The 13,749-nt window shown below is 48.2% G+C and overlaps 1 protein-coding gene across 1 annotated transcript; it reads left to right on the top strand.

Annotated features, from left to right (window-relative positions):
* The first annotated feature begins 4,862 nt into the window (after positions 1 to 4,862).
* On the top strand, positions 4,863 to 8,465 carry LOC123072548 (protein LATERAL ROOT PRIMORDIUM 1). The gene is made up of 3 exons (XM_044496121.1): positions 4,863 to 6,287; positions 6,378 to 6,792; positions 7,695 to 8,465. Exons 1-2 carry the CDS (start codon positions 5,627 to 5,629, stop codon positions 6,773 to 6,775), a joined length of 1,059 nt encoding a protein of 352 aa, XP_044352056.1. The 5' UTR covers positions 4,863 to 5,626; the 3' UTR covers positions 6,776 to 6,792; positions 7,695 to 8,465.
* The last annotated feature ends 5,284 nt before the right edge of the window (positions 8,466 to 13,749 follow it).

The following is a 13,749-nucleotide window of genomic DNA, read 5'->3' as shown; positions in this document are numbered from 1 at the left end:
AACCACCACACCCAAGCCACCAATGACCATACAACACTACAAAGCACAAGTGCTTGCCCAACAGATAACAACTCCGCGTCTCGACCCATGTCAGCACCTCAGAAGACCAACTGCTCCCACAGAACTTCGTTTGTCAACGCACCATCCACCCTAAATGCCGAAGAGCAAGTGGCAAGTAATTGGCAGGACTTGATCCGATCCGAAGAAAACACCGTCTTGGACGCACCGACGAAGGCCGTGCATAGCGCCGTCGATAATCAAAATTGGGCCACAGCAAACACCGGAGGAGAGCAATGAGGAACCAGGCCATGCCTCCAAACACGATGCTCTCAACAGAGGAACGACGTCAAGTACGCCGCCATCATGCCGATCCGACCGAATCAAGGCTTTCGCCCGGAGACAACAACCAATTCCATACGAGCGAGGGAGATGTCGAATACCCTCGGCAACGCCTCCAAGGAGCATCACACATTTCACCACCTCGAAAGAATTGGGCAGCACCATCCAAGATGCTTCGCACCGTCGCCACTGCAGCACCATTTACCGAAATATCACATCCCACAAACACAGCATCGCTGTCTTTTTTCTAGTGCAAATGCATGGTAATATTACACATTAAATCTGTCTTTTTACCATAATGCATAATTAAAGTAGATACTTGTAAACGCATGGAACATGTGGTTAGCAAACTCAATGTTCACAAATTAGATATTACTTCTGCCCCGAAAAAGTTGTCTTACATTTATCTAGATTTGGATGTATCTAACATTAAAATTTGTCTAGATACATCCGTATTTAGGACAAATGTAAGACAAGTTTTTTGAGTCGGAGGGAGTACTTGTATGAAAATTCACGAAAAAGTTAGTACATTACAATAAGAACCGGGTAGTACAAAATCGTTTTGACCACGTAACATTCCTTCCGAGGGTCTTATGTTGTATTCTCCCCGTTCCTAAATATTTGTCTTTTTAAAGATTTCAACAAATGACTACATACGGAGCAAATTGGGTGAATCTACACTCTAAAATATATCTATATACTCCATATGTGATAGTCATTTGAAATCTTCAAAAAGAAAAATATTTAGGAATGGAGGGAGTATTACGGTGGTAGCACGGTTTTTTTAACGTGGAAACATGTGCATGTCAATTTGTTAAGGCCTCATTTGGTTTAGAGGAATTTCATAGGAATTCTAGAGAATAGGATTCTTATAGAATTTTTGCCTTTAGAGCCATTTGGTTCATAGGAATGGATTCCTATTCCTACATAGGATTGGTTCCTATCCTCCACATTTCATAGGAAAATAAAAAAAAGCCTAGACTCAATGGAAAAATTCCTTTGGTGTCAACCAAATGACCTCTTGTTTCCTATTCCTACTCATAGAATTTGAGATACATGTCATCTCATTTTCTACAAGAATCCTATTCCTATGATAATCCTATCCTATTAACCAAAAGAAGCCTAAATCTGCGCCATGGCAAGCATATGCCGGACGGCTGGAGAATAGTTTAGGCTCCGATCCCTGCAGGCAGAGAACATCCGGGGAGCCGCGCCGCACGCCGATCATTCGTCCACCGATTCGGCTTTATCGCGGCGGGAGACGGAATGCTCGTTCAGTTTACCTAATCGGCGCGTGCCAGATCTGACGAGGGCGACTGGACGGGGAATCTCACTCTCGGACTTGGCCTTTTCCCAGCCGCGGATGCTTCCTCCTCGCCGTAAACCAGCGGCGTTTTCGGGCCCCCCTTTTCGCCAGTTTAACATGACGACACAGGAGCCGGATGGAAGGATCAGGCCGGGATCGGGCTGCTCGCTCACAGGCAGCAAAAGCTGCGGCGTCTCGTTAGCTCTCGCATCGCAGTCTGCGTCACGTCGGGACCCGACCGGCGTAGGTCCATCCACGTCGCCGGCCCGGCCTCCACGCAGGAGCCCGGTGCCCGCCATCTAACTTTGGCACAGGCTTTACAGCGGCGACATGCGTGCATGCATGCGGCGCTCCAGCAAACAGTTGTTTAGGCAGCCACGTACGAGTATCTTCCTTGGCGTGTCAAAATACCACGAGCCCGCCCGAGTGTATTTTGCTCTTTTCGTCGATCGGCCGGGGCGGGCCGGGGCCGGCGATGGGGACACGGCCGGGCCGCGACGCTTTCTTCCGTCCGCGTCCAAAGTAGCGGCGCCGTCGCCGTTGGATCAATCATGTGATCCCGGGACGGTCGGGCAGCGGGCACATGCAGGCATGCAGCGCCCTCGCCTTTGCGGCCACATTTTACACGCTCGTTCACACTGTCCAAGCAGCCCGTGATGGCTGTTTGGGTCTCATCCACTCGCTTGATTTGCGCATTTGGGTCTCGTGCCCGTTTCGAGAATTCTGCGGAACGGAGGGAGGACCACGCTCTGGTTTTCCAAATGAGACCACCGCGCGCGTTGACACTTCCCTATCAGAACAAGATATCCATGCATGGGTCCAAACGAGGAACTAGTGTAGATCTCTGTCTCTGTCACCATCCGATACACGGGTTAGCAACAAAAGGCAGATCTACGAGCACACCACTTGGTTTTTTTTTCGCAGGGTGAGTACACACTACTTGAATAATCAAAGAAAAAAAATAATAATCCTTGTGAGTCTCCGCCTAAAATGCAATGATTTATGAGTTAGATGGGACATAGTTATTTCTCATCTCGATGAGAGTTAGACACACCTATCTTAATTTATTTTGCTCAAAGAAAATGTCTTCTTAGCTTTTTTCTTTAAGAAAGATTGCTCAAACACATCTGTTCACTCAAAGCGAATGTTCTTATTTTTTTTTAGAAACGTAATGTAAACGCACATCTACATACATGCACATATAGTCACCCAAGTGAGCAAACAAACGGCGTCAGAAAGCAGGAAGTAAATGCAGAAAAATGTGAGTACGCATGCCAGATTCAGGACTTGAATCCGGCTGGCTGGTTCCACCAAACCATATGAGTTATGTTCATTCCATCGAAACAAGAATTTTCTTCAATATATACAACGAAAAAAAACAATGTTCCATATAACACATGTCGTCCTACTATGGTATGGCATGTTCTTTTCCGCTTCCTTGGCAGCTTCTAGGTTACACTTACTTGAAGCCGAAAAAGAACTAAAAACTTAATGTTGCCAACTTGAATTTATTGGATTTTTTATGTGAAATAAACACTTTTATTATAGAATTACTCAACACATTAACAGTTACGACTATGCGACTTAAGTTATCAACATTGGTTGACCCGAAGCCAAGCCAAGTTGTCGTACAGACATGGGTTGTACCAAAGTTTGCCATATAATGAGAAAGCCTTATTCAAGCAGCTTCCTGGCTTAGTTGTAACTACATTGTACACATGTACTTGACTTCCTAATTGCAAGCAAAACACCAACCTTCTCAATAGGCCCCTAGACCTGACCCGAGCCTCTTCGACGAATGTGGTACAACTAATGCACGAAGCGGCATAAATCCATCTTTTTGTATACCAAGGGAGTAATCATTGAAGACCTGGACTGATCCGAGTCTCTTCGACCGATGCATTTAGTCAATGTTTTCATATTTCTAAAGCAGGGTCCTTACGAACTTCCGACAGTAAAACTGCACCTAAACCGAGCTCTCTCAGGCCCTCAACGCCATCGGATTTCGATGGAAGTATACCACGACTTGGGCGGGCTGTAATAAACGATAGAGGAGGGAGTCCACATTTTTGCGTCAACATCTTCAAACCCGTCCACAACCCATGGAAAAGGGCGTATGCAAGATGGGCTCGATAGAGCCCTTTTCTCAAATATAACACATATGCATCTTCTTTTTTTACATATATACATGTAGACCAAGTCTGTGTGAGTTTCTATAGTAATATACTTTCAGACGTAGCGTAAAAAAGACAAATAAATGTATATAATTAGGAGCCAGTTTTTGTTGTTGTTGGGCCGGGATTTCATTTTGTGCAGCTTACAAATTACTATAATCTTAAATGAATTCTACAGATCCAAAGCGAACACATGCAAGTTTTCACAATTTATTTTATTTTTTGGAAGCATTTTACTAAGGGTTTCCGTCAGCTACAGCGTACGTGGCAGTCCATAACCCATGCAGTAATCGGATAAACCTTAGCCTCAAACTGAACAATCTTCGTTTCCACTACGGGATTAACTAATCAATGCGTGAACAGGGGATCGGTGACAGCGCGCAGTGAAAAGAGTCCGTTCTTCTCCGGCCAATCATGAATCACGCCGCTGTTAAGAACAGTTACTGCTACTGGTCACGCACCGGTGCCCAGCAAACCAAGCCAATGAGACGCGCTGTGATGAGGTCTGAATAGCGCTGCCAGCGTTAACTCCGGACGCCGTCCCTTCCCCGGCCAGCGGCGCCACGTCCGAACAAAACTTGCTGTATGAAAGAAAACCAGAATCGTTGTCAAGTTGGAATTGGAAACGAGGCGGGTCTGGTTTCGTCACGCCATGCACGGGCCGGAGACCGGACCCTGCGAGCTCGCGAGGCGAGCATGTGCCGGCCGGCGTCGTTCGTTAGCCGCCGGAGCATATGCTGGTGGTACTCCGGCAATTAACGCGGCTGCCTGGCCGCAGCAGGCGCGGCAGGAGAGGCTGGGCAGTGCGTGGGAAGCCTGCGGGGAGAAAAGAAGCGGCCAAAGATGGATGGATGGATAGCGAGTGATCATCGTCGATCCAGAAGAGAAGATCTCCGTCCCTCCGTCCCACGGGAATTTTCAGAGCCCCCACACCGCACCCCCCCTCCATCATCCGCAAAAGCCAACCTTGGCTTCCATAGACATTACAAAAGTGCTAAAAATCACACCAAGGAAAACAAAAAATAAAGGTGCCATGAAAAAGGAAGGGGGAAAGAGAGAGAGAGAGAGAGAGGAGACGAGCTAGCGGCTGCAGCAGCTAGATTGATGGGCCCTGTCAGGCAGGTACTATATAGGCAGCTAGAGCTAGAGGTAGTAGAGTGGTAGAGTGAGCTCGGTGCTTGGAGGAGTTGGGATAGCGAGAGGGAGGGGGAGGGGTCGTGGCCGGCCGGCGCGCGCTAGTCGTAGTAATTGGGGCGATAGAGACGCCACAGCCTAGTGCCCTCGCCATCCATCCATCCGTCCGCCCGTCTCCTACTGTTTCCAAGGCGGAGAAGAGGAGAAGAAGCTCCCACCACAGCCTCAGCCTCAGCCTCCGCTGCTGCTGCGTCAGAGAGAGTCGTAGCATCAGCGCTAGTGGAGGATTTTTATTCTCCTTCCGTCCGTCCCCCCGGATCGGCGGCGCAGGATCCGCAGCCACTACGGGGAGTAGCAGTAGCTTCTAGGCGGCGGGCGGCGGGTTCGGTCGGAGGGGCGGCGGTATTTTTAATCCCGACCCCCGCCGCGGAATCCGCTGGGTATAAGTGTGGCTTCGGGCCGGCGCTTCCCGTCCGACACCGGCGCCTTCGCGGACTGGGTCGCCTCCTCCGCCGCCGCCGCGGGGGGCGGCAGGGGGGACGACCTCTCGCTCGGCTTCAATGCCGGCGCCGCGGCCGCCTCCGGCGCCGCGCTGGGGGCCGGGCTCTGGGGCCCGGCGTCGGCGGCGGCCTCCTCGTCCCCCGCCTCGCGCCAGGCGGCCCTGAACTACGGCATGGCGGCGGGCGACGTGGGGATGGTGGTGGTCGCCCCCGCCGCGTCGTTCCACCACACGCACCACCATCACCACCACCACGACGCGGCCGCCGCGGCGGCCGCCTCCGACGCCATCTTCCCGCTGCTCTCAGCCGGCCCCTGCGTGCTCGACCCCGAGGCGGCCAAGGCGGCCGCGGCCGCCAGCGGCGGCATCCAGTTCTGGCAGTCCGCGCAGCACCATCATCAGCAGCAGCACTCGCCGTCGGCCGCGGGCGGCGGCGGTGGCGGCGGCAACCCTAACCCTAGCCTCGGCGCCTTCTACCTCAAGAAGCCCGGCCCGATGCTCGACCCCGGCGGCGACGGCTCCTCCGGGTCCGGCACCACCACCTGCCAGGACTGCGGCAACCAGGCCAAGAAGGACTGCACCCACAGCCGCTGCCGCACCTGCTGCAAGAGCCGCGGCTTCGACTGCTCCACCCACGTCAAGAGCACCTGGGTCCCCGCCGCCCGCCGCCGCGAGCGCCAGCACCTCGGCGGCTCCTCCTCGTCCCCCGCCAACGCCACCGCCGCCGGGTCGAAGAAGCCTCGCCTCCTCTCCTCCCAGCAGCCCACCACCTCGCACACCTCCACCTCCAACGCCACCACGCCGCGCAGCTACGACACCACCTCCAGCCATCAAGGTATGTTTTGTAACCACGCCGCCCACCACGGCCACGCGTGGTGTAATTCGCGACAGTTCGCTCAGCATCTACTATGTGTGTGTGCTGCAGACGCGTCGTTCAGGGGGAACCTGCCGCGGCAGGTGCGGGCGCCGGCGGTGTTCAGGTGCGTGCGGGTGACGTCCGTCGACGACGGCGAGGACGAGTACGCGTACCAGGCCACGGTGACCATCAACGGCCACGTCTTCAAGGGCTTCCTCTACGACCAGGGCGTCGACGACGGCCGCGCCAGCAATGACATCGACTCGAGCACCGGCGGCGCGGTGCCCAACATGTCCGAGCTCCACCTCGGCGGCGGCGGCAATGCCGCGAGGGGAGGCGGTGGGGGGTCCTCCTCGATGGCGCCCTCCGACATGTACGGCGGTGCTGGCGCCGGAGGAGCAGGCGGAGGGGGAGGAGGCCAGCACATACTTGGCGGCGGCTCCAGCTATGGTAACACCATGAACTGAGCCGAGCTGCTAGAAGAGTAAGGTCACATAGTAGATCATTACTACAGTACCATTCTTTCCTTTCTTCTCTTCATTGCTAGTAAGTACAAACCTGTCAACCCTCTCATGGCCGGGGTGCAATGCAATGCATGGTGTTCGCCATTAATTTGTTCATGCTGTATGACATCAGTTCCTTAATTTTCTAGCAGTACTAATGTACTCTTAGAGAAGAATAATTGTCAATTAGGAATGTTAAACAAGATAATGAAGATCAAATCAACACTAGTAGTACTCTGCATACTGAATTGATCAGGTTATTGCCTGCTGGTTTTGTCCAATTGGTTTCTTCTTGTCTCATGCTTTGCTTATGTTCCCAATGCCTGCCTTTCCAATTATGGGGATGTGTTCAGGGGTGCAAACCATGTAGGCCGTGGGTGCCATTTCGAGCAGGCTGGGATCCAGAGGCGTGCACTGTTCAGGCTTCTCTCCTGCTGATAGATAGATAGATAGATTATCATGATAGGCTGAGCAGAAAAGTTTGACTCTTGCCAACACTCGCTTGCTTGGTTTTCACTCCTTTGCGTGGCCGATTTGGCATCCAATGCTTGCCATGCCTATCTTGTTTATCTCACCCACTCATCGGAGCACCCTTTTCCCTGTTTGTTTTCCCCATCTTTTTCCACGGGTAGGTAGGATTGAAGGAATGGGAGGCATATGGATGCACTCTTGGCATTGGCTTTGTGCTTTGTAGATAGAGCATCTTCTAATTGCATTGGAACTTGTGTCCTAGAGAGAGGCCAGTGTGTAATGCTGCATGTGATGAGGGAATTCTTGCGCTTATTATACACCATCTTATCTACTACTACACTTATGCTACATGTTAAACTATGTTACTAGCATCTTCATCTTTTGATAATTGGCATGCATGTTGATGCTGTAGAAGAGGCTAGAGGAGATGCATGAGGAGGAGAGGAGGCAGGATCATTCATGGTTGCTTCCTGTGCTGTGCTCCACCTTCCTATCCTACCAGCCATGGTTTTTTGTGCTAGCCCCCATATTGATTCCCCGTGCCGGATTGACAAGATGTGAAAGGAAAGGAAAGAAAGGCGTGTGAAAAGCAAACCCATGCATGCCTGATTTGACACGGTTCACTGCCTGGGATTGCAGCCTTCTTTCTCCTTTGCTTGCTGGGTGAAAATCTTGGTCGGCTACACTATAGCCTGCTTGCTTAAGCTGCTGTTGCAAGTTACCCAGCCGCATCATGCACATGGGCAGGCCATTCATGCATGGCTCATCAGCCATGATGAAGTATATGTTAATTTTTTTGGGATTGGTGTTAGTCGCTGGGCTATCTTTTCATCATCAAAGCTGCTATTATCTCATGTGCGCGATGATGGCGTCCGTCCATGTCGCCATGTCGACTGTTGCCATCCTTTGGGGAGCACGGTTACTGTTCAGCTATCTTCTTTATTTCATCAGCTTGTAGATGGTAGACTTTGGGGGCTTCGTAGGCCTTGACTCTCTCCTTGAATCGTGCTGCTGCTTGACTAATTGTACACCTGCTGCTGCTACTGTTGGACAAGGTTTCCTCCTTTCCTGCCTGATGTTTCTGTTTCCATTTAACTAGTCATACTAGATAAGGTGCTGCTATTTAGTCGCCCTTGGACTTAATTTGTTCTATATGAAAGAATTTAACACCAGAATTTTGTCATTGCACCTGGGCATATAATTGTGTTGTGTTCAGAGACGTGTGTCACTTGACAAACTGGGTCAACAGTGACAGACTGTTGAGGCATATAATTGGCACAATAAATTGGCTTGATATGTGTATATTTATTTATATTATATCCGTGAAGGCACGATCATCACATGTTTTTTTATCAATGCTACTAACTTCTGTCACGTCCCTTTTCTTTGGACAAAAATTTCAACGGATCTAGTAATGTGGACATGTGCTGCTTGTATTCTTGTGATGATGGTGATCTAATTGATGACTAGCCCAACTCTTATGGGGTGACATTTGTTAATCCCCAGCTAGTGTGCCTGAAAAACTATTGTTTGTCCTGTTAAGTTTATGGCATCAACTTGGTCTTGTGATTAATGACTTGCTGTGAAACAAATTATTGTTCACCGATTACTAATAGATGAAAAGGATTAATCGGTTGAAGCAACTTTTGTACTCACCGATTAAAATATTGGGATTGCTAACTTGCTATGTAATCCATGCACTTGGGAAGCCTAGGTGTGATTAGGATTTTGATTACCTGTAGCTTTTATGTTATGTTTGTTTATAACCTGGGTGTGACCTAATATATTGTAAATCTGCTAGCTTGTCATTTAATTTATGTTCAACTCAAGTAGGGTTTTGTTCGTAAGTGGTATTTCTTTTGTGTGTGTGTGAACATTCACCCTGTCATTTTTTCTTATCATAATCATATTTACCATGGTGTTCGACAATACTGTTGTCTTTGTTCCCTTTTGAAGTTCATCGATTCAAATTTGCATGAGATATCTGATGTGGAAGATAGATATATTGATATCATTTCTGTGTTAGTATACTAGCTATGGTTTGTTTTCTTGAAGTTATTAACCACATCTTTTACAAATTTTCCTTGAGATGGTACATGTTTATATGACACGGTGATCGATGAAATTGTATCTTAACGAAAAATCATTGATGCTAACTTGGTATTGGTAGCCTCTGATCATAGGTAACAGACCTAGTACTTGTTTAGTGTAGACTGCTGACTATTCCTTTTCCTTAACTTCTTGGTGATATGTGTATGATGGCTTATGTGGATATCATAGTCTTGTTTTGTATTGCTGCTGTCCAGTCACTGGAATAATGTTTTTCTTACTTTACCTAGCCATTCTGACAATTGATATATAGTTCAACCGTTGAGCTTCTAACGCCATATTGCGTAAAAGTTTGTTTTAATGTTTGTTGGACCACTGAGTAGTTAATATTGCTTCTAAGTTTCTACCTTATGGTACCATTATTGTCTGTTAGAACTCGTAAGACAAGGGGTGCATTTTGTTGGGTGATTGCTTTGCATCATTGTTTTCATTATTGAAGAACATGTATATTTTTGATGGCACCAGAAGCTTTTTTATCTGTCAGGCAAGGTACAGAAATGTGGATCTGAACATGTGACATTTGCTCATTATTGTGTTGCAAGGGACACTGATGGTTAGGTTTCCATACACCCCAGGTATATTTACGTTCTTTACATTTTGCGACGCTGATATCTGTAGTCCCAAAACGTTTATATAGCCAAATTTTGCTACTTCTGAGAAGTTTTGTTTTTTGATGTGTTGTATCCATAACAACGTATTGGCACCTTATATCTGCATGGATCTTTCTATACAAGATCATGGGCATGTCATTTTATGGCATATACTCCTCTGTATTTGGTAGTATCTTTGCCATTTCCACATTCTTCAATGCTGTATATTTTCCTGACACATGTATGATGTTTGTGCTCAAAATGAGCCCCTTGCCTGGTTGGGAATATGCTGGAGTTGCTTTCAAACGCGCCGAACGCACTGCTTTCTAATAGTACTCCTTCTGTAAAGTAATATAAGAGCGTTTAGATCACTAGTAGTGATCTAAACGCTCTTATAATTCTTTACGGAGGGAGTACTTGAGATGCACTAGATGTACATTTTAATCCGAACATTCTGATGCTTGGAGTACGCAGTTGGATTGATTATGCAGACGCATAAAGTAAAGCGCAATCACTCCCTGAATTCATGCGATTCTGGGTACAGGTAGTGTGTTTGTGACATGATCTAGCAATGATTCCGGAGGCCACTCGCGCGGTGCCGTAACTGTTGTGTTGGTTAAAGCTCCACCATATATGCTTCCTGAAATGATGGGCATTCCGGCCAGGCCGAGTGCCTGGTTTTTTAAGGAACCAGCCGAATAATCCTGGTACAAATCCACGCTCTGTCTTTTCTTCTTTTGCCCCCCGTTGTGCTGCTCTTGTTGTTCGTGCCGTGGCTTTGCTGCTTGCTGCGAATAGCCCGGCCCTGTCTGGTGCGAATGGCAGAGACAAAAAGCTGTCCTGATGATCATTACGATGAGATAGAATTTTTTTTCTTTGCTTAAATGAGGGGTGTCGATGTTAGGCCATGCCTATTGTCTCAAGTGCCAACGAAAAGTAAAAGAAACTATATGATGTGTCATGCTCGTTGTAGTGTTTGCAGCCTTGCACTATGAATCTCAACCTACTTGTGATTGAGTTGTGCGATAGCTGGAAACGTTTTAGCCTGTTGAGGCCGACGGGTTCATGTTAAATAGAGTTGGGGCGCACCTCCCAACCATAGCGCATACATTGTTGAGATTACAGAGAGAGGGAGATATTCAAGGAAGAGATAGAACTTGGAGAGAAAGGAAAACAATCTATCTCTATCTATCTATCTATCCTAACTACCTCATGCGCACGGCTGCAACCATAGTATGTTCAACACCCTCCCGTAATCACAACTTCATTAAATTGAGATTATGCTTGAATTCTTCAAAACTCCTTGTGGGCAAAGGCTTTGTAAATCCATCTGCAATATGATCTTTTGAATGCACAAACCAAATGTCAAGTTGCTTTTGAGCAACTCTCTCTCTCACAAAATGAAAGTCTATCTCTATGTGCTTTGTTCTGGCATGGAACACAGGATTAACAGAAAGATAAGTGGCTCCAAGATTGTCACACCACAGACATGGAGCTTGTTTACTCTTTACCCCAAACTCTTTCAACATAGACTGAACCCATATGATTTCAGCTATAGCATTTGCTAATGCTTTGTACTCTGCCTCGGTGCTTGACCTGGATACAGTAGCCTGTTTGCGTGCACACCATGATATTAAGTTAGGCCCAAAAAACACTGCAAAACCACCTGTTGAGTGCCTGTCATCCAGGCACCCTGCCCAGTCTGAATCAGAAAAGCCACTGACAAGGATAGAAGATGGCTTGCTGAAATTTAGACCTATATTGAGAGTATGTTTAACATATCTGACTATACGCTTGGCAGCTGTCAAGTGAACATCAGTAGGTGCATGCAAAAACTGGCAGACTTTGTTGAAAGCAAAAGATAAATCAGGTCTGGTAAGAGTTAGACACTGAAGAGCTCCTACAAGGCTTCTATATTTTGCGCTATCTTCCTGACTCAAAAGTTTACCTTCTGCAAGAGACAATTTTTTTGAGCTGGATAATGGAGTGAGTGAGGGTTTACAACCTTGCAATCCTGCCCTTTTAACCAGATCAGCCGCATATTTTGCTTGAGAGAGATGAAGTCCATTCTGATGCTTATTTACCTCAATCCCAAGGAAGAAGTGCAAGTCTCCAAGATCCTTTAACGCAAACTCTGCACTCAATTCGCTTAAGAGACCTCTGATTGCTTCATCAGATGAGCTGGTCACAATAATGTCATCAACATAAATGAGAACAAATATGCATGTATTGGATTTGTTATAAATAAATAATGATGTGTCTGATTTAGAAGGAACAAATCCAAGTTTTTGCATCTTGTGACAGATGCGAGAATACCATGCCCTTGGAGCTTGTTCTAATCCATATAGGGCTTTATCAAGCTTGCACACACAAGAAAGAGTATTCTTACTTTCAAACCCAGGAGGTTGTTTCATGTACACATCCTCTTCCAGAACACCATGGAGAAACGCATTATGTACATCAAGCTGCCTGAGACTCCATCCTCTGGAAACAACAATGGACAAAACGAGACGAATAGTGGCAGCTTTTACCACAGGACTAAAAGTATCCTCATAGTCTATGCCATATCGCTGTTTGAAACCTTTTGCAACGAGCCTAGCCTTATAGCGGTCAATGGTTCCATCAGATCTCCTCTTAATTCTGAAAACCCACTTGCAATCAATTAAAATTTTACCTTGTTGTGGTGGAACCAGGTGCCATGTTTTGTTTTTCTTTAGTGCCATGTACTCCTCATTCATTGCCTTCTTCCACTTATCATCACAGAGTGCTGCAGCAAAGGTTTTGGGTTCATCTGGTTCTTCTGTGGAACAGACCAAACCATATTTAGTCATATGTTTATAATTTACGGGTTGAGTTACCCCTTGTTGCAACCGTGTACGCCGTGATGGTGGGGCAGCAAAATCCGTAGCCGCAGAGGATCCAGGGTGCGGTGCAGGATCATCAGCTGCAGCTACAACTAATCCCGAGGCGGATCCTGTAACGGCAGCAGCGCCAGCGCCCGAGGCAGATCCTGTCACGGCAGCAGCGCCAGCGCCCGCAGGGTTGGCCGGATCTTCTGTGGCCAACGGCTGAAGCGCGGCGTCTGCCGTTGGCCCAGAGAATCCCGAGCCCTGTGCCTCTACGTGCCCGCCGGTCGGCCGACCGCTCGTGGGGGGACCCGCTGGGCCCGCGTCCTCCCTGGCATGTACCAAGTCCCGCCGCTTGTACATGACTGGTTGGGCACCGTACTGCACGCCAATCGGAGGAGGCCGCGTGGCAGACGCGGGATCGTCGCGGCGTGAATCCGGCACGGGAGCGCGTGCGCCTGCGCCTGTGCCTGCCCCCTCTGCGGTGGCTGATCCCGAGGAGGATCCCCCCTCTTGCACCGTTAGCGATCCTGAGGCGGATCTGATCGCCTGCGCCATTGCCGACCCCGAGGCGGGTCTGTCTCCGGCCACGGGGCACATGGGATATAGCCCAAATTTTGCACCGTTTGCTTCATTTTCTTCGCCGTTTTCACCTGTTGCATCGACACATGACTTATGCATGCCATTAGATGAGTTAGCCAACAATTGATCATCAATATTTTGTCCCCCTTGATCAAAGCCAGTGAGATGAGGTTGCAAGAGAAGAATTTCTTCTCGAAGAAGTGCGCCGACATTAGGGTGAAGATCAACAATAGGGAACTTAGTTTCATCAAAGACTACATCACGGGATATGTAGACACGTCCAGTGGAGACATCCAGGCACTTGACCCCCTTATGCTGAGCACTATAGCCAAGGAAAACA

Source organism: Triticum aestivum, chromosome 3B (assembly GCF_018294505.1).
Source record: "Triticum aestivum cultivar Chinese Spring chromosome 3B, IWGSC CS RefSeq v2.1, whole genome shotgun sequence".
Lineage (NCBI taxonomy): Eukaryota > Viridiplantae > Streptophyta > Magnoliopsida > Poales > Poaceae > Triticum > Triticum aestivum.
Note: the sequence above shows the minus strand (reverse complement) of the source record. Positions and strands in the feature narration are given on the sequence as shown.

What these genes read in the sequence shown, in the direction of transcription:
- LOC123072548 (XM_044496121.1), top strand. Translation starts at nt 5,627, where the DNA reads ATGGCGGCGGGCGACGTGGGGATGGTGGTGGTCGCCCCCGCCGCGTCG. An exon ending in CACCACCTCCAGCCATCAAG is followed by an intron (nt 6,288 to 6,377) that starts GTATGTTTTGTA and finishes TGTGTGCTGCAG; the next exon opens with ACGCGTCGTTCAGGGGGAAC.